The sequence below is a fragment of the Salminus brasiliensis genome, chromosome 23, assembly GCF_030463535.1.
Source record: "Salminus brasiliensis chromosome 23, fSalBra1.hap2, whole genome shotgun sequence".
Classification (NCBI taxonomy): Eukaryota; Metazoa; Chordata; class Actinopteri; order Characiformes; family Bryconidae; genus Salminus; species Salminus brasiliensis.
This window is the reverse complement of record NC_132900.1, coordinates 13070213-13094150: the sequence shown is the minus strand read 5'-3', so window position 1 is coordinate 13094150 and position 23938 is coordinate 13070213. Positions and strand designations below refer to the sequence as shown.

The 23938-nt window shown below is 39.0% G+C and overlaps 2 protein-coding genes across 2 annotated transcripts; one reads left to right on the top strand and one right to left on the bottom strand.

Moving 5' to 3' along the window:
• Positions 1–519: 519 nt before the first annotated feature.
• On the bottom strand, positions 520–5307 carry dnaaf6 (dynein axonemal assembly factor 6). Its single transcript, XM_072669089.1, has 6 exons — positions 5128–5307; positions 3234–3315; positions 2963–3068; positions 2041–2137; positions 1800–1885; positions 520–1491 (listed from the first exon to the last, which is right to left on the bottom strand). The coding sequence occupies exons 1-6, from the start codon at positions 5218–5220 to the stop codon at positions 1362–1364; spliced, it is 594 nt and encodes a 197-aa protein (XP_072525190.1). The 5' UTR covers positions 5221–5307; the 3' UTR covers positions 520–1361.
• A 1301-nt stretch (positions 5308–6608) lies between these two features.
• Positions 6609–22574, top strand: eeig2a (EEIG family member 2a). The gene is made up of 11 exons (XM_072668663.1): positions 6609–6838; positions 11524–11644; positions 11971–12000; positions 12407–12523; positions 13788–13834; positions 14861–14955; positions 15154–15255; positions 16657–16870; positions 17000–17136; positions 21094–21157; positions 21402–22574. The coding sequence occupies exons 1-11, from the start codon at positions 6693–6695 to the stop codon at positions 21442–21444; spliced, it is 1116 nt and encodes a 371-aa protein (XP_072524764.1). The 5' UTR covers positions 6609–6692; the 3' UTR covers positions 21445–22574.
• The last annotated feature ends 1364 nt before the right edge of the window (positions 22575–23938 follow it).

Below are 23938 nucleotides of genomic sequence, written 5' to 3'. Positions count from 1 at the left end.
ATGTTTGTGTTGTACACATTAAGGCTCATGTGGATTTCATCCTTAAGGGCAACATACTAGCATGTGCACCTTTCCTCTAGCTGGAGGATTAAAAGCCTCGTCTTCGAGGGCAGGTCAGGGGTAAAACATCCCCTACCAGCATGAGAATGCCTTATTTGACTACCATTTCAGATTTAGCACAAAACATCTGAAAATCTGAAACAAACAGAGACTGTAATATTGTTGAGTATGGAAAACGATGGAAAGAGACAGCGGGTGAGCTTGTTGTCACGATGTGTTCAGTCTGCTGAGGACCTAACGTCACCCTGTGGCATGAGCAAGGCCCTTTATCCTCTCTGCTCCCCGACAGCCTATCCAGGGATGTGTGCTCACAGTCACCGTGGGTGTTTCACAAATGGTTAATATGGTTGTTTTGGTTGACAACCTACTCGTCCATATTAAAACAGTAAAAATAAAATAATACTGCATTCCGCACTCATATTCACAAAGTAGACACATGTAAAATCCCTATTAAAGTAATGTTTATTGTATATATGGTAATCATATTTTATGGCTGCATCAAAGACTAAGGAAGCGTAAGTCATACATTTTGTCATACATTTTCAGATAGCATTTTTTAGTCAGAGTATGTAATTGTAACTACAGGCAGACACATCTTAGGCCTAAACAAACTTACTACATGCAGACACAAATCCATTTTGTTGCTTTTAAGTGACAGATCTGATGTGTTCAGATTTATGTGTATGCAAAAATCTCTTCACTTTGCACTTTAAGCTTATGCTTTGAAAGGATCAGATTTGTTATTTTCATGCTACTCTGGAGAAATCAGATTTCTATCATTCTGGGTCATTTGAAAACTGCCTGAAGGTTGTTGAGTTACCAAACTGAACCAACTGTGTCTGTTCAAAGTGTCTGTTTAAATAACTGATTCAACGATTACTGTTCTTAATCTGGGGCACAACTGTTAGTCAAGTCAGTATTCTCAACATTATTGGGGACCTACATTTGAAAATCGACATACATACATACATACATACATACAGTGCGTTATGTGTAAGAGACTCTGTCTCTGCCCAGGACAGATAAAACTCACCAAAGGACAATAAACTGATTCATTCATTTTTATTAGAAATATGAGACTCTACACACTTCTAAACCAGCCTAAAAACAGAATAACTGTGGTTCCAAATACTTGTCAGCCGTTGGTAGCTGAATGTGGTGTGGAACAGTTTCTGTTCCTTAGCATCCTTCTCTCTTTCACTCTTGATTCGCTTCGCGGTGGTAAATGAACTCTCCTTCCCTGCATTATGGCCAAACAAAGCCATTGCTGCTGCAGCTGCTGCGTTTTGCCTTTGCTCTCTTCAGGCCAGATTGATGCAGTCCAGGGGTCTGTTCATGGGCAATGTGATCTCCAGTTCAGCGCGCTCTGTAATGAACCGGGCTGTGCCTTCCCCACTGTGCACTGGGTGGGGAAGATGAAGGCCTAGTTTACTGCAGAGAAAAAGAGATAAATAGTCTGTCATGTTATGCTGATCTTGTCTGCAGTACAAACATATCAAATAATGTTTACAATTAATTAATAAATCATTAATTTATTCATTGATTGCTTCAAATGCTTTCACAATGTTGAAACTGCATATGGTAAGCCAAGCCCCCAGTTAAGCCAATATGAATGAAAGTGAGTAAGAGAAAAGAAAAATACAGAGAAAGTGGAAGTTCTGTAGTGGAAGATCTCCTCCTGTATGTACGTGTGTGTGTGTGTGTGTGTGTGTAGCTTATTAGAACAGCCAGAAACTTACTACTTCGGAGTTCTGAGATCAAGAAATGTTTCCCTCACGTCCAGCACTAGATCAGACGCTTTGGTGTCAGGCAGCTTCACCCTCACCTGCAGGAGAGAGAGATAGAGTGACAACATCACAACATCATTGCTGTTGTGTGACAGTATCAGTACACTGCCGTAGGAAATATTACTCTAGACCTGGCCTAACACTCTAGCTTCACTGTGTTGCGAGTGTGAACAGGAATAGGAGGGGAGCCTACCAGCATGCTCTCACAGCACATGGAGGATGGATCCTTTCGGCTCATGCCCAGAAACAGATCCTCGGTACCCACGGTCTGCTTCAAAATAATCTCATACCTACACACACACACACACACAGACATGCAAGCCATCAGTGACACAGAACAGGTGAGTACATGCTCATCTACATATATCAGATAGATAGGCTGGTCCTTCTCTGAGGGGGGGGGGGTCAACTCTATTGCAAATACTTTCAGTGATACTAAAGATACCATTGATGCATTGATGGCACATTAATCACAACAATATTCTCTAATTTATTATTATGACTAATCACAAGTTTAATTGATTCACACATTTATTTATTCTCCTGCCTAAAAATGTAATGTGCTAGCTAGCATTTTAAAATGTAATTAATTACAGAATATTGTTGTGATTAACGCAATTTAACTTTTTCATCTATTAAACTAGTACCACCAGTAAATTAACATTCAACTAGGAGTGATCATGGTAGCTGTGGTCATAAGTAAACACAAGGAGGAATTTTGCCAGACATCCAGCGGCAGTAGAGGGAGCAAGAGAGAAGGAACAGCTCCATCAACAAGCTGCTCTCTAAAGCCCTATTTCATTTGAGTAAAGGGGCACTGCAGACTCACTGGTAGCCAGTCAAGTACAGCTAAAGAAAAAGGTGTGTATGGGATGGAGTTTTGGTGGGGAATAGCTGATGAAAATAACCCCTAATTCTGACTGGTCCATGGAAAAACCAGCAGAGGAAACACAAAAGTATGAGAGACTGAAATGTTGATAGCTTCTTTAACAATGGTATTAGCTTTCTATATGCAACCATACAAACACCCACACACCCACCGCTGTATGTTGGTCCTTAAAATTGGTCACATTGAGCTATTATTTGGAAAGCAGCTTATTCTGCTACACACTCACTCAGGCTGGGGTCGGAGATCTGCAAGGTCATCTAGGTGCGTCCCTTCCGTCACCTCATCCACATCCCAGATGTCTTTTGTGTTCTTCTTCAAATAGGCACTGTTGACTTTGTGTGTAAATGATTTTTAAAATGTGTTTAGATTGTTATTTTTATTATTTTAGAGGCAATCAGACATAATTAATTCATTTTATTTAAATGAGCTGAATCTGTTCATGAAGACCAACAAGATCAACTAAAGTCTTACACTCGTCATGCTTTTTAAGAGCTCACCTGCTTTTTTCTCCTTCCCAGATGCCGATGAAAGAGCACCGATGTGTCCTGGGCCCATCCTTGCCATAGGTTTCACATTTTGCTAAAAGGAAGGAATGCCAGTTTAGTCTGATCCACTCAGCAACAGGGGTAAACTGGTCGTTTAGCTTTAAAAAGGCACAATCTAGTTATATCCTCATAATCTGGTAAAAAATAATAATGACAACCATTTATGAGTGATGCAGTTTACTCCTGAACAGATAAAAGCTTACTACTAAGTGGAGCTCAAACATGACTATTACAATGCATGTTATTTTTGAAAGACTAGGGCTTCAGAACTCTCTTCTGGACCAGTGGCTGTTTTTGATGTAAGCTACATAGCTACATAGAAAATAATGGTGCAATTATTAAATACATTTTGATAACATAACATCACTGTTGAATGAAAAACATGTATCTCCAAAATAGTAAATTTACAGGAGATGGTTGAGGAAAAATGTTCTTAACTTCAAATGAAAGGTAATGTAAAGTAAGAGTTTATTTAGAGTAATTTAGAGCTTTTCTATTGGTCCATTCACCCAGAAGGATTTACACAGTGTACATAGCAGCTACATGCTTCAAACCATGGGGAAAACTAAAAACAGACACAAATGAAGATACATTTTTTCTTGGACAGCAGTGATAAATACATTTTCTCTATAATGTTTTGATATAGTGATATGAGTCCCTTCTGTACATAATGAATAAATGTGGATGGTAAAGCATAGTGGATGGGCAAGGCTTATAATACTATATTCTCCTACCATGACTAAACTGTAAATACACTAAGGGGAGTAGTGTCTGCCAAAGGCTGTAAATGTTTACCTGATTATTTTCCTTAACAAAATGAATGATGTTTTGCATATAAAATAATATGACTGAGGTGGATGAGGTGTTTCCAAACAGGATATCACTTAAGGCCCACAGATGTGTAGGTACAGCCCTGCTACTAACAAATGAGGTCAGACATACCATCCGTGTGTTTATTCATTATTTTTTTATGTATGTTCTTATACTAGAGCGAATTACTGTCAGATTACATCACATCAGGGCAGCCACTATTGAACAGTGGTCCAATGCTGTTGACTATTGACTGATCTGTCAAATCAAACATGAAGCTGTGTGTAGTGCAAAACTGTAGCTATCTCACTTAATGCCCCTCTGCCCCCTCCCCACCTATTTTTTAATACATTACACTACTTTATGTACTGTACTATAGCTATCCTATTTTAATGATAACTATTAAGTTTACTTTTAACCCCCCTTTTCCCATTAGTTAGTTATTTATTTATTTATTTATTTTTTCATTCATTCATCCATTTATTTATTTATTTTTTCATTCATTCATCCATTCATTTATTTATTTATTTATTTGTATTTATTTATTAGCTAATTTATTTATTTATTTATTTTCTCAACATCATTGTGGTGCGTCAATGTGGTTGTTTATTGTCTCTTATTTTTGGAAAACAATAAAAATATATTTACAAACAAAGGGGAAACATCTAATAAATGTAACGTATACAGTATATTGATCCTAATAACAGGCACTAATAACATAAATTCTGCTGTAAAAAATAAATAATAAAAATAAAAGCTCCTTTAAACCGTTAGGAATTCGTTTCTCTTCCTAAATGGAAGTGAACTTAAGGTTTAATACACTTTCCTGAAGGACACATTTATAAACTACTAAATGGGTCTATAATTAGTCCCCTGTTGGACAAAATGCCATATCATAATGTGAAATATGAAATTCCCGTAGAGACCACTGGGCTCCACTATTAAACCACAGAGAATTAACAGGAACGGCTGAGTTTCCTGAATGGCCGTGTTTTACGCTAATGGCGTTGTTTACGCCAACGCTGGTTCTCTTTACCTTTCCGTCCTCTTCGTCGCTCTCCTCGTCTGCGGGTGTGGAGAGCAAGGCGGAGAGCGCCTGCAGATTCTGGAGGGATGACAAATGCTCCATCTCTCCAACCCAGGAGTTTTGGATATTTTCCTAGCTATAATCTTCGTGTGTAAAGCAACTACAGAAGTGTGAGGGGGCCACTGACCTCCTCTCGGCGGACTTGTTTACGGTTTCCAAGGAGACAAGCCATCGCTTCTCGGTTGTCATAGCTACTAGCTGCTTGTGTAATAAGAGTTCTGTAATAAAAGTCCCAAAGCAAATTCCAGAGGACCTGGTGCGTTTTCATTTAATGTGTAAAGGAATGGGGCAGACAGTAGAGAGTCTTCCTCAGCACTGGTGATTAAAGCTGTAGTACTCTGTATTATGTTACTTGGTCTGCACACACTTATTGACAGAGCACCTGTAGGGAGGATTGCACAGATCCGGTGCATTACTGCTTACTGGCATGGCTTTAAAAATGCTACTCCAGAAAGATTTTAAATGTTGGTTAAACTCTTTTTGCTTCCAACAAGTAACATGAGGAAAATGTATTTGTGATTTTTCATTCTGCTTAGTGACTGTATGTGATGTATAGTGTTTAGCATGATCTTTCAAAAGGTTTAATTTCGTGCTCTCCACAATGGTGGATAAAAAAAAACCCCTCATATTATAACCTTGTTTCTTATATATTTTTTGTTCCTCATCATAGATTATTTGCTGTTATTATACACGTATATTGTCTAGTCAGTCTAAATATAGTCATAAACAGCTTGTACCCATCTCTCAGATGCAAATCTCATGACCAGATAGTTTTCTCTGTTCGTGCACTATACGTATGTATTATTTGAAGAATGTTGTTGCTTTATTTAAAACATAATGTCATATTATGATTAAAAACTATTTTATATGAAATACACATAGCTATGTTTTGCATTATACATCAGCTGTTATGGAAGAAACTCCCATTAGGATGCAAGTTATCTTAATTTTGAATGTTTTAAGGAATGGTCTAAATATGGTCTAATCAAGAAAGAATTATTTTTTATTTATTATTCATCATTTTACTTAATCTATGTGTTTGATTGTGTGGTGTGTGTAATGTTATTTAAAGATACAGTAGGACTTTGGGGGTCATGATGACAACCTTATATGACAGCCTAACCAAGAAACTGCGTGAAAAATACAGAGGTTTTGCACAACCTTAATCTTAATTGTATATATAATTACAGGAACTGAATTACTTTCACTCAAGTTCTGTAATCAAAGACAGAGTAACTGCAGCAGTAACTGTAATTCCCGATACTAGTGTGTCTTAAACACACATATACACACACACACACAACACACACGCGGTCTTTTAGTCCAAGCTGGAGGACTTTTATTTTGAAAGGTGTCGGTTCCTTCAGTTTGATTCGCTCGCTTGAAAAAGACGCTCCAAACGTTCCTGCGGTGACAGTTAAATCTCCCTGACCGAGAGCAGCGGCGCTCTGTCCGGCTGTGCGGCGTTACTGCGTCCGAGAGAGCTCAGAGAGACGCGAGAGTACAGGAGCCCGATGTCCTTCATCATGATGAAGAAAAAGAAGTTCAAATTTAAGGTGGATTTCGAGCTGGAGGAACTGTCGGCTGTGCCGGTCGTGAACGGCGTCCTGTTCTGTAAAGTCAGGCTCACAGATGGAGGTTTCACAGAGGAGTCCTCGAGGTAAGGAGCCAGCGCTGACCTGTTAACACTTAGTTAGTTAGCTAGTTATTAATGTGTTATAGGTAGTTATAAATCTAGCTAGCTGCCATTACTGGGTTTTGTAGTCCTGAGGTGTATTAAGGTAAACGTAGCTGTAGTAATCTAGCTGACGTCAGACCTCTTTCCTACCGTCCTGCTGACGTTTGTCTATTTTCACAATGCTGTTTTTTTTAAGGTCCATGAAAGCTGCTAAAGTTACCAGCTAAAGTCACGCTAGATTTGTGAGGAAAAATCATCAGCAACTACAGTGAGCTGTATGCAAAATATGCCTATTCATCTGCAACATGTAGTAACAGTAATGTGGCTGTATTGTGCCATCCATGCTTCTACAATACAGTAAAGTGGCACAGTACAGTGATGGCTCAGCGGTTAGAGCGCCGGGATATTGATAACAGGGTTGTGGGTTCGATTCCCGGGCTCGGCAAGCTGCCACTGTTGGGCCCTTGAGCAAGGCCCTTTACCCTCTCTGCTCCCCGGGCGCTGGAGTTGGCTGCCCACCGCTCTGGGTGTGTGTGTGTGTGTGTACTCACTGCCCCTATCACATGTGTGTGTGTGTGTGAGTGTGTGTTCACTACCAGATGGGTTAAATGCGGAGGACACATTTCGCTGTACACTGTACAGTGACAAATACGTGCACCTTAACCTTTACCTTTTAAAGTTTGGTGGCTCAGCGGTTAGAGCGCCGGGATATCGATAACAGGGTTGTGGGTTCGATTCCCGGGCTCGGCAAGCTGCCACTGTTGGGCCCATGGGCAAGGCCCTTTACCCTCTCTGCTCCCCGGGCGCTGGAGTTGGCTGCCCACCGCTCTGGGTGTGTGTCTGTACTCACTGCCCCTAACACATGTGTGTGTGTGTGAGTGTGTGTTCACTACCAGATGGGTTAAATGCGGAGGACACATTTTGCTGTACAGTGTACAGTGTACAGTGACAAATACGTGCACCTTTTAAAGTTTACACACATCCCAGCATTTTAGCCTATGGTGCCCCTGCAGCAGAGAGAGGCAGCAAGGGTTCAGGGCCTCCTTTTTTCAAGGCCCCAACAGTGGCATCTTAGTGTTCCCTGTATGTGTAACCCTATTAACCCAGCAGTCTAACCAATGAGCCACCACTGCCCCTATATGTAACAACACAGACATATATGGACGTTGCAGACAGTGTGTAGAGGCAGTGTTGTGCACAGACAGCTTAACAGCTTTTCAGACACAGCAGTGCAAGGAAGCTCATAGCAGTGCAAAAGAAGTGTGAACACTGAGCTTTTTGTCAGTGTTTTGCTTCATACTCCATACCAGGCACACAGCTATTGTGAATCTTGAGGTTTTTGTCCTCCAAACTAGCGTGAAGCTGGTATACACTGGTGTATGTCATTTCTCTGTCCTCTGTCCTCCTAGTTCAAAGATACATTGGCAGCTTCATTCATATGATAATGGTTTACGCGTTCGTTAGCCCATTAATGGACGAAAGGATTAGCTCGTGATCTTTGATTAATGGGGCAAAATCCTGACAGCTTGAGTGAATCAGAATCCCAATAGTAGAATCCCAGATCAGCGATGAATTTCTTCTGATCAACCAGGTTTCAATCCCTTTCAGATTCACATGCGCTTGAGAACTTCACCCATTCATATCATGATGGGCCCTTGAGCAAGGCCCTTTATCCTCCCTGCTCCCCAGGTGAGGCAGCTGTGTTGGCTGCCCACCGCTCCGGGCATGTGTGCTCACTGTGACTGTGTGTGTTTGATCACTAGTGTGTATGTGTGTGTTTACTGCACGGATGGGTTAAAGGCGGAGGCCCTAAATCCATCTGTGTCCAGCACTAATAGTGAATATGGTTGTCTTGTCTTGTCTTGATCTGAGTGACTGACTTTACAGAGAGTTCCTCTGACTATGAAAGAGGCAATTAAAGTCTCTGTATGAAATGATATGAAATATGAGTAAATAGAGCTAATTTAACCCCTTAGCCCACGCCTCTTCACTGTTATAACTACATTACTGTTAGAATTAACGGCAGTTTCATAGGCCCTAAAATAGAACACTGTGGGACCTTTGTGAGATTTGCCATGGTAAGCAGTTATCAAATACTATTTGCAATAGTTTCTGCATAGAACTGAATAATGCACAAATGCGTTAAGGGGTTAAAAACTTTTATTAGTGTTAGACTGAAACGGCAACGTCTTTAAAAAAGGTTCTGAGGAGCAATGCCAAAGAACAGGTTCCAAAAAAGTCCTTTTTTTGGGGGGGGGGGGGGGGGGGGGGTCTTAAAGGACAGCTCTTTGAAAGGTTCATTAGTGGCCCAAAGATGGTTCTTCTTTGGGATTTCCAACCCTTTTAGGATGTTTATTTCAAGAGTGGTGGTCCAGCCCAGTTAAGTATTCCCCAAACCCAGGCACACCCACTAAACCTGATAATTAAAGGACCTGTATCCTACATTTTTCTTGAGCTGTATTAATTTTACCAATGATGTTTGTTTGGATTAATAAGCCAATTGCTTTCAACACCACTTTAGCCCTGAGAATTAAAAAGGTTATCTTTTCATACTGTGACTTTAAGACTGATATATGTTGTGCCTCATTTAAAAAACAGTCAAGGCTGACTCCTAACTTTAACAGTGTAAATGGGCAGAGCTAAACTGCTGTATGGTGATCCAGTGGATATATGTAAATACATTGTTTTTTATGACTTATTATGTATAAATGTATATAAACTGGATGAACTAGGAAGTGAATGGTATATTTCACTTACTATGCCAAACTCTTTTATCTCAGTGAGGTTGATATGGGACTTTTAACAGATTAGCTGAACCCAGTGTGTTTGAGTAGTAAATCTCTGATAAACTGTGCAGGAAACTTACCCTCCAGCTCCAGCAAGCAATACAGTAACAGTAGTTCATGCTCATACTATACATACTGTTAAATTGTTTAAATTTGTTGTTGTTGTAATAATAATAATAGTAGTAGCAGTAATTGTGGAGGATCAGTAATTTGAGTAGTGCCTCCAGTAGTGTTTTCTAACTGGGAAATGAAACCTGAGCCGTTAGGTAATTCCCTGTGGAGCTCTGCTCGTTCAAATGATGCTGTGCGTGTTCCTGGCCAGTGAGGTGGAGAGATGTGTGATATGGATGAGGGAGTGTGTGAGTCAGCGGCAGTCGTGGGTAGAACCCACTACTGTGAGCGAGTCAGCCCCTGCCTCCGTCTGCCATTCTCCATGGTGATCGTGCGCATTTTCCAAATGTGCAAACATTCCGGCTGCCAGCGGTCCGTGCTCTTGAGGGCCTGTGCTTCGTCATTGGTGCCGCATGGAGTTTTTTCTGGGGCTTTTAGGTTAATGGTAGTTCACATCATGGTTTACATACACTGATACAGACACTGAAAGTCATGACAATATTGGGCTTTTAGTGATTTCTTTGAGCTGCTTTCTTTCCGAAGCAGAATGAGTGTACAACCTAACAAAAACCAAAACAAGACTTTGGTGCTTTGGTTCATTTTTTTGGGATTTGAATTTTTAGAGTTTTCTAAAACCAAACATGTCAAACATATTCATACACCCTGTTAAAATACTAATTCAGTGCTCCAGAAAGTTCCAAAATGTTAACTTGCCGTGGCCAAAGCGTCTACACTTACTGTTAGTGATCATGATTGACTACAGCTGATAGCTTGTTTGATAGTTTGTTTGACACATTGCATTGACCAACACACAGTACAATGGTCAGGGTGCTCAGTGAAGATCCTGAAAGGCATGATTGTAGATTTACACAAGGCAGGAATGTCACTTCTAAACCACTTGCAGATTCCAAGATAATCAATTTGAGCAGCTACACAAAAGTACAAGACCTTTGCCAGGGTCTGGAAGAAGCTTTCTTCTAAGGTTAAGAACATTCAAAGAACCAAGGCGTTCATGAAGTAGAAGCTGCTGGAATCTAAAAACAAGAAGCCTCTGCTCCTTAATTGGCATTTTCAAGCTCTACTAAAGTTTGAAACTGATCACATGGGCAAAGGAAAAAACGTTTCATGGCCAGAAACGATTGACTTGTTTGGCCACAATGGCCAGAGGTCTGTTTGAATATGTAAATGTAAGGCCTTCAATCCCAAGAACACTGTACCAACTGTAGTGGTAGCATCATGCTCTGGGGCTGTTTCGCTGCCAGTGGAAATAAAAGCATCAGCGAAAGTTCTACCAGGAGACTCTAATGCTACATCATCCTTACCTCAACCATCATCATCCGCTTCCACGTGTGTTTAAAGACCTCTATTTACACAGCTACTTTGCTGCTTTCAGATGAAGATAATTTCAGATGAAGATCCTGCCCAGTTGCCCAGGGGCTCGGCTATACCCCTGTACTGCCGTATCTGCAAGGATCCAGTTGTTCTAAGACTTAAAAACAGGAAAACAGGGCCTACGCCAAAGACTTGAGAGAGGAGCAATGGTAAAACTGGTACATTGCGCAAAAAGGATGGAATAACGAAGGAGAACTACCTCTGAATTCTTTAGCTGAACCTTAAACCATCAGCTAGTCAGTTTTTGCGTATTGTGAATTTCTCCGAAACTAAAATTGACTATTGTTGTGGGACACCATTGTCAGTACAGAAGCTATATCGCCCAGCGCTACAGTATACTTTTTCATCACATCTAACATTTCCTTGGTTCTTTCCCAGGCAGCCAGTTCTAGATAACTGTGTGGGATGGAGGAAGAGGTTCTCCTTCCTGTGTAAGATGAGTGCAAGTGCTGGAACTGGCGTTTTGGATCCGTGTGTTTGCAGAGTGTCGGTGAGAAAGGTGAGGAAGAAAACATAGAAAAGGTTTTCTAACCCTTATTCTGATAATACTCAGATTGACCTACTGCTACTGGAGGGCCATTGCTGACCGCTACCATCTAAATCACCTGACATTATGGTCTGAGCAGGACCTATATTATTATTTATTTTTTTACATGTATTTAGGAAGCTCATTTCTAATTTCTCGTTGATTTTAGCTATCCACATAACGTCAACCACTAGCACCAGATCATTTATGCTAAAAGAACTGCTACAGACTTGAGATTGAATGTTTGTATCTTTGTATCTGTATGTTTTATGTTGTGTTTTTTTTTCTTTGTGTTTTAGGAGCTTAAAGGTGGCAAGACGTATGCAAAGGTAACATTTGTTCAATGTCTCATTTGTAATTGTGGCTCTTAAGAGGGCTTAAATGTATAAACCAACAAGTTCAGCAGTTCACATAATAACAGGATACTGTGAAAAAGCCTATAATTAAGTTAGAGTCTGTCTACACCAGTGTACAACCTCTGTTGTTTGGGGTGGGGTATTGTGGGTATTGAAAGTCTTAACATTGGAGACCTTCTAGTAACTTACTATTAAAATACTAATACTAAAAACCTCTCAGGATTATATGTATATAACTTATGTAATTGTTCATTTATGTAAAATGAGTCTTCATAATGTCTTGTTTGGGTGTACAGCTGAACACTGTCAGTTTAAAATGATAGGTAATCACGCATATATGTCTGTTTACTGTGTGTATTTGGGTCTGTGTGTTTCACAGCTTGGCTTTGCAGATCTGAATCTAGCAGAGTTTGCTGGTTCAGGAAGCACCACACGCCGCTGCTTGCTGGAGGGCTATGACACCAAGCACACCCGTCAGGACAACTCTATACTGAAGGTTTATTTTTTTGCTTATTCTCACCCGTTCTCTCGAATCAAGTGGGAAAATACCATATTTTGGTTTACATGTTATTTCATTATTATTAGACTTTTTAATATTATTAGTAACCATTTCAATAACTGTAAGTATTGAGAAGCATGTTTTCATTTGGGTTTTGAAGGAGATTACATCCGTGGCATGTGTGCAGTACTCATATTGTGACTTTATATGAGTACTCGAAAGACTTTACATGCTAGTGACCACAGATTGTTGTCAGTGGTGGGCGTAGTGTAGTAAGTAACACCAATGGCAGGGGATAGTGTACAAACCACACTATGCCTTGTACAAGACTCTTAAAGAAACAACTTTTTAAAATTAAATCAGCATGATGTATCACTCACTCCAGATGCAATCGATCAGCCAAGGCTGAAATTTGCTTCTTTAGTTTACAAAGAGAGATGGTAATAATAATATTGCTAACAAACACTGAACTTCACTATCACCAATGTCTTCTTAGTAATATGCATGCCAAAATCTATGCAACAAAAATCTATTTAAGTATAGTTGTTTTGAAGTATTTAGTAAAATGGCATGGATATATTTGAATGAAACACAGCAGTATTATGTCACATTATTAGTGCCAGTGTTGCCATAATAACTCCAGGCTCAACATGGCAGAAATTGCAGTATGTAACTTGCAGCCAGTGAAACGCTAATGAGAACTGTGTAAAGCTGTGTAACCGAAGTCATATTCATGTAAAATTATGTAATATAACTATCGCCTCAGTTCACATGCTTCTTTCACTTTCAGTGATGGTTCTGTAACTCTCAGCTTGTCCAGAAATGCATAGTTTGTGCTGAGGTAAAAGTGCTGCCTAATACATGTTAAGCTCATCAATGCAAAAATTCGTTTTTGTGGCCTAAAGTAACTCATACCATGTTTCACATCATGTTGATTTATCTGTGCAAAACAAATGAATGTATTCTGATATAGATTGATATACATTGATATTATTTTGGCATGTATTAACAAAGATGAAATTGGTGACAGTCCAGTGTTTGATAGCATTGTTAGTTGCTCTCGATTAGAGCCAAATGCTAGAAATTTACAATTTAGAGGGTTGTTTTAGGGGCAGGTGACCTCTACCTGTTTCTCCGTCTGTTATTGCTTTATAAGCGTGGTATTTTAAAGGCATTTTACTCATATAAGCAGTTAATGACCAAGATTGGAATCAATTAGTATAAATTGTTTTTAAAAATCCTTTTTTATTATTTTCAACAGGTGATTATCAGTATGCAGCTGATGTCTGGAGATCCCTGCTTTAAAACGTAAGATTTTTATTTATTTTGTTTACTTACTTCATCCTCAGCAGCATCAGTGATGTGTATGTGTGCGTGTGTGTGTGCGTGCAAGCATGTGGCAGGTTTTCTGCAGCAGCTCATAGTTTCACAAGTTAGTTTATGTCTGACCACAGAGTCTGAAGGCTCACAGGAAGTCTGGCTCTCTCGCTTCCTGCCTTCTTTGATACAGTGTTTACAGGTGCGCGACTGAAGCTGAGAGCTTCAAAATAGCTTGCATTTGGCTTACAAGATTTAACTGGAAGCTCTTCTCTTTTGTATAATAAACTTTGATTTGATTGCTCATGGATGTATAAAATTATTATATTCTCAGGAAAGATTACTTATTTATTCAGGTGTGTTCAGGTGTTTATTTGAATCGATTCTAAAGTATATTTAAGCTTTGACAATGTTAAGTATGCTTAAACTTCTCTCAAGTATCACAGTTGGCACTGCTGTCTCTGTGGCTGATTTTACTTCTATGAATTTCAGAATTTGTTGATGTGTAAATAAGTAAAACTAAATGTAAATGACACATTAAATATTATTAGTTTTATATTTTTATTTTTCCCCTAATTAAAATGAAAAATAGCTTAGAATATCATAAAAAATTGTCAGACAGAATAAAGGAAATATTAAATTAAAATAACAGAAAAAGAATAATAATAAAATTAAATGGGTAAAATATTTATAAATTAATATGATTAAAGACATTAAATCAATTATTGTGAGCTCTTTGGTGTCAGACAGTCAGACTGGCTTGTTTAAGTGTAAAATATAGTGTCTCATGTACGAGGGCAAGACAGATTGCCACTGACCATAAGTACATGTGCTATAAGTACAGAAGTGTGTATCTATACTAAATATTGTTTGTTAATGAACCGTTCATTGTTCACTACTTGCAGTTAAGGTGTCATTCCATCATGATAGTAATGATTTGTATGTGGTTCTTTGTATTAGTTTAAATGAATTATTTTCTTTTTTTATGTATTTTTCTTTCTTACTTGACCCCTTTAGGCCTCCTTCCACAGCAACGACCATTGGTTTCCCTGTAGAAGTCGAGAGTCTGCAGGAGGACAGGAGAGGAGGAGAGACATCAAAAACAGTGCATGGTATGATGTAATCAAATGGCATTTGTTTTAAATCATAGAGGGCTGTAAAATGATTCCTAATGTAGGGTACACCCTGAGGATTCACTTTATTACATAAAATTTAATAAGATTTTCATAAATATTTTAATGGTATGACCCAGCTATGCCTTTTCCCCTTTTGTTTTATTTTTAATACTGCTTTTTTGTCAAACTCTGTAGAGAACCCAGGGAAGAACCGCTCTGGCACTGTTCTTGATGAGCTCTGGGGACGTGGTCACTCTAGAACATCCAGTTACGCCAGCCAGCAGTCAAAGCTATCAGGTTTGTGACAGGCCATTTACAATGCTAACCTGTAAAGTATTTAGTACCCTATTAGTACCCTAATGTGCAATATATTATTTCTGGTCTATTTACAGTATCTCCCAGATTTATAATGTAATATATAATGTTAGTACAGTATTTAGTACAGTATTAGTACTGAAGTGTTATTATAGTCCAACATGTATATTATTATTTTGGTTATAGAGCTATATCACATTCTATCTGCTGAAAGAGATTCTCAAATTGTGCTAATATTTAAAATAGCAGAATTTAGTATGTCATGTCATGTCTAGGGGTTGATTTCATTTCTGACGAACAATACTAACCTATTCTAATATATTGATAATGATATTATACCCATGGTATTGTATGTGCTTTCTATTCATTATAATAATTGTTACACCCACCAAGCACTTCATTAGGACGACTATACTAACTCCACCTTTTGTTCAGACTCAATTCATTGTTTAATGTATTCCACAAAATGTTGGAAACGTTCTTTTGGGATTTTGGTCCATGTTGACACGATTGCATCACATAATCCCTGCAGATTTTTCAGCAGCACTTTCATGCTGCGATTCTCCCGTTCTGCCACATCCCACACAAGCTGTTCTGCTGGATTCATATCCGGTGACTGAAAAGGCTACAGAAGAATGGTGAACTCATCATCATGTTTATGAAACCAGTTTGAGAGACTGTTGCTTTGTGAGAGTGTGCGTCATTGTGTGGAAGTAGCCGTTAGAAGATGGGTAAATTGTGCCTATGAAGGGATTCACATGATCATCTGCAATACTCAAATAGGTCGTGGCATTCAAGAGAGGATTGATTAGTATTACCAAGCCCAAAGTGTGCCAAGACAGTACTCCCCACACCATTACACCACCTCCTCCACCAGCCTGGACTGTTGACAAAAGGCTGGTTGGGCCTATGGATTCATTCTGAATTCGGTTTGATTCGTCAGACCAGGCTACTTTTTTCCAGTCCTCAGCTGTCCAGTTTTGGTGAGCCTGTGCCCACTGCAGCCTCAGCTTTCAGTTCTTGGCTGGCAGAAGTGGACAGAACCTGGTGTGGTCTTCTGCTGTTGTAGCCTATCCACCTCAAGGTTGGACGTGTTGCGCATTCTGAGATGCTTTTCTGCTCACCACAGTTGCACAGATTGGTTATCTGTACTGTAGAGTTACTGTAGCCTTTCTGTCAGATCGACAGAGATGTCTGACCAGTCTGACCATTCTCTGTAGACCCCTTGCATCAACAAGGTGTTTCTGTCTGCAAAACTGACGCTCACTGGATGTTTTTTCTATATTACACCATTCTAAGTAAACTGTCTTAACTGTCTTAAGTCTTAAGACATTTTTAGTCATGTTTACAGTCTAATAGCCGATTGTTTGTGGTCTCCACTAGGCTACAGCACAAGCCACTCGCGCTCCTCAAGCCTGACAGAGCTCTCCCATAAAAGGAACATGTCAGTGGACAGTGGCTCAATAGGGGTGGGGAGTCTACCAGAGAGCAGCGATGACCGAGAATCCACCCTTTGTCAGTCCACTTACTCTGCAGCCAGCGATCCCCAACATCCCTGCTCCCCGTCACACTGCAGCAGCACAGACAGAGCCTACAGGTACTGGGGTGTATATGTATATGAGAGTGGTCGGTCTTCCACATATGCATCTTTGTGGGTTCATTTGTATTTGTATATACTTATTTGTTTTGTGAAACACAAAGATTGTGTGTATTTTATGTTTCCCAGGCACCTATTAAAGCAGGATTCAGTGGAATCCCAGCTGAAAAGGATGGATGCTACCAGAGTAGATGCAGATGACATCGTAGAGAAGATCTTACAGAGCCAGGATTTTAGCCACAGTATACTAGACTCCAGTGCTGAGGGTAGGTACTCAATAAAGGTGGATAAAGAAGCCTAAACCAACACCACAATTTAAATTTAAGCTAAACTGGAAAAGCTGTGTGTAAAAAAAGTACACCCCATGAATGAATAGTGGATAGAACCGTCTTTAGCAGCAATAACCTGAAGTATGATGATATTCTGACTTAGTCAGTTCCTCACATCGGACATTTGGGCATTTGTTGTGCACAACTCTTTTAAGGTCCTGCCATAGCAGGTTTTGAGGTCTGACGTTGACTGGGCCTTTGAAACACCCTGATTCTTTTCTTTTTCAGCCATCCTGTTGTAGATTTTGTGGGTATGCTTGGGATCATTGTCCTGTTGCATGACCCAATTTTGACCAAGCTTTAACTGTTGGATAAATGGCCTTACATCTGACTCTAGAATGCTTTGGTATACAGAGGAGAAAAGAATTTCTACTGGCAACCCTTCCAAACAAGTCACACTTGTTCAGTCTTTTTCTAATTGTACTGTAATAAAAATAAAAACAAAACATGCTAATATTAACATATTCTTATGAAACAGAGCTATAGTAATAATACAGCAATTTCTACAGGATTTCTATTAGAAAAGTAAATTAAGGACAAATATTGTTTACTACAGGATACTAAGCAAGTAAATATGATATAGTTTAAATTATCTATAGAATATTATTTAGGTTTTACACAAATTCATCACTTTCAGTGTTAGGTTTTAGTGATTTTAAGGGTATTGACATATGTATTTTCAGGCACTAAAGTGAATACCCTGAAAGAATGCCACTAAATACACCTGATTTTAATGAGGCAAGTGTTTGCGTGTTAGCTCATGCGCTAATTAAAAGCAACTTTGCTCCAGTCTGTTGAATGTATTGTCTGGTGTCCATGTGTAACTAATCTAGAGACGGCACACCCTTCTGAACTACGTTTAGTGATTAATGGTAAGAACACGTTCTCACACACATTCAGATTTAAAAGTAGTTGGTTAGGCTCTTTAAACGTAGTAATAGCACATCAAGTTACTTCTGTTTTTCCTCAAGTAAAGGTTTTGTGTTCTTGTTACTTCACTGTCATACTGGCATGTTGGAAGCATCTGTGGTACTGTGGCTTAGTGGAAACGACACTGTTACCCTAGTTACCTTCCTTCCAAAAACAAATAAGTGAAGCACAGGCACGCACATGCCCCCACATACACTCATACACTCACACAAACAGTGAACTGTGGCATGGTGCGCTTGCCATAGTTACAGCCACAGACAAACCAGTGCTACATAAAACACAAACACGCACACACGTTTTTAGCCAACTACACTATTAAAAAGGATTATTTATGGGTTCTTTAGGAAAGGCAGAGTTTCTACTGTATATAGAACCATCACAACTCTTGTTCAGATTCTTAAATGGTCCCTTGCTTGGTTGAAGGTATCTTTATGAAAGGTATGAATTGGTGGAAATATATTGGTAGATGGTTGAAAATAACACCAAAAAGAGTTCCACTGTAGTAGAACCCTTATTGGTTAGATTGTAGCACTTTAATGCAGCCTCATTAAATGTTTGCTCACTTAGCAGTTCTGAATGACTCAGCCAGGTTCTTATAATCTCCGCCAGACAACAGGTGCCACCCTTATCGCTCATATCTCCACATGAAACATTCTAAAACCTGAAGCTTGCCATTGTGTTGTGTTACAAATCTATTTTCTAAAGGGAGGCACTTGAAGCCCTTAAGCTCCCACAGACTTTTATAGAATGTAGAACTTCCTCTCCCAACACTGTCCAGCGTGTTTATTTAGAAAATGCCCACTGAAGACATCTCCTAAACATCCTATCCTGACCACTAGGGTCAAGATTATGACATGCTTATACAACCTAGACTGCTTACACTACATATAACCTGTGAGTTAAAGCACAGCTTTAAACAGCCGAGTTTAATGGGGTAACCACATTTTCTGTCCCCTTTGTTCACAAAAAATACACACAGATACACACTTATTTATAACCTATTGTATGTTTGTGTAAGTTTAACATTGCGCTTCAGTATGTTTACAACAATTATGATTAGTAATTAGATATTTTCTTTTTATTTGAAGTATTATTTATTACATTGGTTTCCTGTCATAGTATAGGAGACTCTAACACTATGCATATCTTTGTGGCATCCCTCATCTAGCCCACCTGATTCAACTCATTTACAGTGTTTATTAGTGTCATTCCTAAATATAACTTTGACAAAAGAAACAACGGTCTGGGCATCCTGCATGGTCAGTACTTAGTAGCACCCCCTTTGGCAAGTATCGCAGCTGAAAAATGCTTTTTGTAGCCAGCGAAGATTTTCAGGTCTTGTTTGGGGGATGTTTGGCCAGTTTTCCTTGTAAGAGGTCTTTCCACAGATCTTTATGATATTTAGTTCAGGGGACTCTTGAGGAAGTCCATTGTGGATTCTGAGCTGTGTTTAGGATTATTATTCTGCTGTAGAAGTCATCCTCTACTGGTCTTCAGCTTTTTTAACAGAGAGTGTGATGAGAATCAGAATTTGGTGGTTTAATCCATTGTTCCTTCTACCAGTAAAATGTTTCAGTATAGTGTATAGTGTAGTATAGTGTTTTTGTTTTAAAAACTATGAAGCTTCAAAAATCAATGTTTTTAATTGAAGCTCTTCACTTAAGATGGCCATCTACAAGTTCCTTAATTTACTGAAAAATAGCAAATATGCCCATCCGTACAGGCATCTTGTTGTTCTTCTGTAATCATTGGTAGTCTGTGACTACTGTGGTCACATGTAGTGTTGTAATGTGATGACCTACTTCACTTTTAGGTTTATTTTGAACTTGATATGTAATAGAATGAGATCTTATATCTGCTTTAGTATTTTGTGCTGATATTGGCCCAATATCAGATCAGTCTCATCTCATCTCATTTTTATTGGCTAGCTCCACTCACCTTCAACAACCTGGATAACCCTTTAAACAGTCTATGGTCTGCCGGCAGGCCGAAAGTTTTATTACAAACTTCTGTTACCAAAGAATAGCCCCACCAGATTGTGTGTAATAAGCCTTTCTGCATTAAGGGGTTAAGGAGCACAATACACCTTATTGTACTGAATCATGGTGTTGCAACAGTCTTAGTCATGAAAGTCATTGTGGTCTTTTGACATATCCTAGATGCCAGATTCAAATGCGTAAGCTCATTATTCTCTATTATCTCCAATTACAGCAATAGGGGAAGATAATAGCTGGAGCTACTGTTGCCATTCACAGTAACTAACGGAAAGTAGATGAGTTGTAGGTTTTGCAATAGAATTTGATTTGCACAAGCGCTTGAGACACACTTTGCCCTTTTCCTGCTGTGTGTATGTGTGGTGTGTCTGTGTATCATTTCCAAACTAAGGGATGCAGCACTGTCTGCTTAACGACTACTGTAGCAGATTTCTTAGCTTTATTTAAAGCAGTATTATGCACAGTAAAAGTGGTCTTGTACTGTGTTTTACACTCCCCCTACAGGTGCGGAGTGTAATTGTATTTTTACACCACTGCCGTCAATACAAATGGAACAGTGAGAAAATAGAAAATAAGCTGATGGTAGAGATGGTAGAGATGTTTTTTTTTTTACCGAAATTTGACTTAGTTTGACGCAGTTTTACACCGTTCCTGAAAGAGATCTTATACAGCTCCACCAGCTCCACAAGTTTATTAGGGGGAGCTAATAGTGTTCCACAGTGTTCTAGGTTGGAGTGGCTATGACAGAGATGCCATTCTCCCTGTTACAGTCAGTGGGGCATCAACATGATTGAAGTTGCTTTTTATAATACATTTTTTTAATGAATTTTTAAATATTCATGATGAATAGATGATCCAAAATATGGACAAAAGTACTGGGACACCTGCTCCCTTATCAAATAGTTTATCCTGCTTTTGTTGGAGTCTCTACTATGTCCATAATGTGTTTGTGTGCATGTGTGTGTTGCAGAGGAAGGTCTGCGGCTGTTCGTCGGCCCCGGTGGTAGCACAGCATTGGGCACTCAGCACATAAGGTGTGTATTCCTTTGTGACACCTTTAGTAGGGTCACCATGGCAACTGGTGTTCTCTCCTGTCAGGGCACCTGTGTGATATGGTTCGTAATGTTTGTAGCTGATTAGATTGCGTGTACTGCACAGATATCTTAAGAAAATATGATGTGTATTGTGTTTGTGACTTGTCCTAGGTCGTTGATGGGTGTGGGCTGATAAAGCATGTTGATTTTTCACTCACTCTCTCTCCCTCCCTTCCTCGCTCAGGGTTGGTACTGGTGCCTTCGAGCAGGTGGTTATTAAGCGCTAGACACAACCTGAGCAGGACCCAGCTAATGATGCAACATCCCGCTCAGACAGGGAGTGATGGACAAATGTGGCAAAGGTCGTCACACCTCACCCAAAGAGAGGCAGATGTAAACGCTGCAGCCTCGCTATACAGCTGTCACCAAATCACATGAAACGCTGCTCCCTCTTGTGGTTGATCATGTACATAGCCTGTGTTTAGGCCACTGTTAACGTGTTCAAATGAAGAGAACCTCACTTTATACTGTGTTGTAATCCGTTTGACCTTTTACTGCATAGTTGTATAATATCGGAAATTCAGGTTAAGCAAGGGAATGTTATTAGTACAATTAAAAAAGTGAACAAGCCAAAATTCTTATTTTATGAGTAGGAATAATAATTTAATATGATTTATTTCAGTTTACGCAGGTAGGAATTACACAATGACATGTTAAGATTATTATTACATGTTAAAATTAAATTGACATGTAAAAATGAGGTTCAGTACATGTAAAAGTCAAGCTTCTAGTGGATTGTATTAAAATTACATTAGATTTTGCACATTTAATACAAATTTCTTTTTTATATAACTAATGAATATCTTTTTACTCGTACACATTGAATTTCTAATGTCAAGCGGGTTAAAAGTGTTACAGCTGGTCTGTAAAACGGTTCAAATTGTAGATTGTACATTGCATTTTCACTACTTTTTTAAGGACAAGCTCCAAAACTAAAAAACTGAAACCCTGATCCGAAAGAGATGTTGGATGTTACTGCCAAATGTTTGTTGAGAAATGCAGTTTAGCTTTGATTAAGCAGTTTCTATGTGCCTTTTTAGGCAGTTGTTGTGTTTGTCTACAGGCTTTACTTCATATTCTAACTGCCAGTTTTCATGGCCTGTCTCAATGTGTCAGAAGTGACAGCCAAAATCAAAGACTGCAGTGAGATGATGCCTTAATTGTTATTTATTTTTGGACTAAAATACTGTCTTCACTGTTCTGCTGAAGGTTTAAAGAACAACTGTTAAATGCAAACTGTGTGTAGATACCCAGTAACTGAAGTATCTCCCACAGTCTTTTTTTTCAAGGATTGTTTTTGTGAAGGAGTGTATGCTGTCAATAAAAGAGAGATGTTTGCTGTAGTGGAGGGGGAACAGATTGTTGTGTGGTCTTCGTGTATCTTAAGTTATTCAGTACATGCTGTACACTTTACATTTATTTGCTCCATTGAGGTGTAAAACACAGTAAGTAGCACTGTAATCATTGTGTATGCAATATATACATAGTCCCCACGCTTTGGGCTTTTGAAATAGCATCACCTCATCACAGAGAGCGACCATGGCTCAATGGAGGATGTTTCACAGTCTACTTGTGGCCTGGAGTTTAGTAGTTGACCAATCACATATGTTCTTTATTTGTTAAGATGAACAGGGTTATTCATATTATTTACAAAAAAATACTTTAACAGTATTACAGAGGTCATATGGCTTTTTCTAGTGGAACCAAGAAGCTATACAGAACAAAGTTTCTATAAGGCTTTATAAGACCGTTACAAGGGTTCATTGGGACATTTATTACTAAAACTAGATTAGAACCTTAGTAACTTTGAAGCAGGAAACTCTTGATAATTGTATTTTGTACATTTGTAAACTGGCTGTATTGAGTGATGTCCTCAAGTTCTCTTCAAAGGCTCCTACTTATTATTTTGGAGATCATAAGAAGGATGAAAATCTGTTTAGGTAATGCCCAGGGGAAATGTTTTATTTATTTATTATTATTTGTTTACCTTTGTGTTTCTGTTGCCAAAAGAGAGCAGACATAGTTAGCATTACTAAAACCACATGCCACAAACTCAGACAGTTGTTGCTGTTGGAAATCTGAGCTAAATAATTATTATTATGCCACATTTAATTATTGAAAACATTATTTGAAATACATAAAGCATTTTATAATAACTCCGAATAATGACTTAGTTTCGCAAAACAAGATTGTATCTCAAAACAATGTGAAAGTATCTAAGAATGACTTGGTCTCTTAAAATAATGACAAAGTATCACAATAATGACTCACTTTCTCAAAACAATGAGATAATATCTCAAAACAATGAGAAAGTGTCTCAGAACGACATAGAACATCTTTCAAAACAAGTACTTTTTTCTTTTGACGAAAAACAAACAAATAAACAAACAAACCATTTATTTAAGGGCATTAAATGTTGTTTTACACCAAAATCATGAACAAAAAAATGAACAAAAATTGACATTGTATTTAAAACTACAAACTTCGGAAGAGGGCTCGACCGCAGCATCAGTTGCTTGCCCTGTGTGTTCTGGGAGATGGGACAGAGCCAACACGTGGACTGTATAAGTATCGGTATTTAGTAACGGTATATTGCTCTTGTGCTACTTGATATATGATTGAGAAAGGAGCGTGGTATCGCCCACCCCTGAGCTGCCTGCGTTTCAGCGCAATGTGGATCACCTCGACCTGCCGCCGTTTGTTTACTACAGGGAGAGATTG

What these genes read in the sequence shown, in the direction of transcription:
- dnaaf6 (XM_072669089.1), bottom strand. Translation starts at nt 5,220, where the DNA reads ATGGAGCATTTGTCATCCCTCCAGAATCTGCAGGCGCTCTCCGCCTTG. An exon ending in TGTGCTGTGAGAGCATGCTG is followed by an intron (nt 1,886 to 2,040) that starts GTAGGCTCCCCT and finishes TCTCTCCTGCAG; the next exon opens with GTGAGGGTGAAGCTGCCTGA. An exon ending in GATCTCAGAACTCCGAAGTA is followed by an intron (nt 1,492 to 1,799) that starts GTAAGTTTCTGG and finishes TTTTCTCTGCAG; the next exon opens with TAAACTAGGCCTTCATCTTC.
- eeig2a (XM_072668663.1), top strand. Translation starts at nt 6,693, where the DNA reads ATGTCCTTCATCATGATGAAGAAAAAGAAGTTCAAATTTAAGGTGGAT. An exon ending in TTCACAGAGGAGTCCTCGAG is followed by an intron (nt 6,839 to 11,523) that starts GTAAGGAGCCAG and finishes GTTCTTTCCCAG; the next exon opens with GCAGCCAGTTCTAGATAACT. An exon ending in GCAGAGTGTCGGTGAGAAAG is followed by an intron (nt 11,645 to 11,970) that starts GTGAGGAAGAAA and finishes TTTGTGTTTTAG; the next exon opens with GAGCTTAAAGGTGGCAAGAC.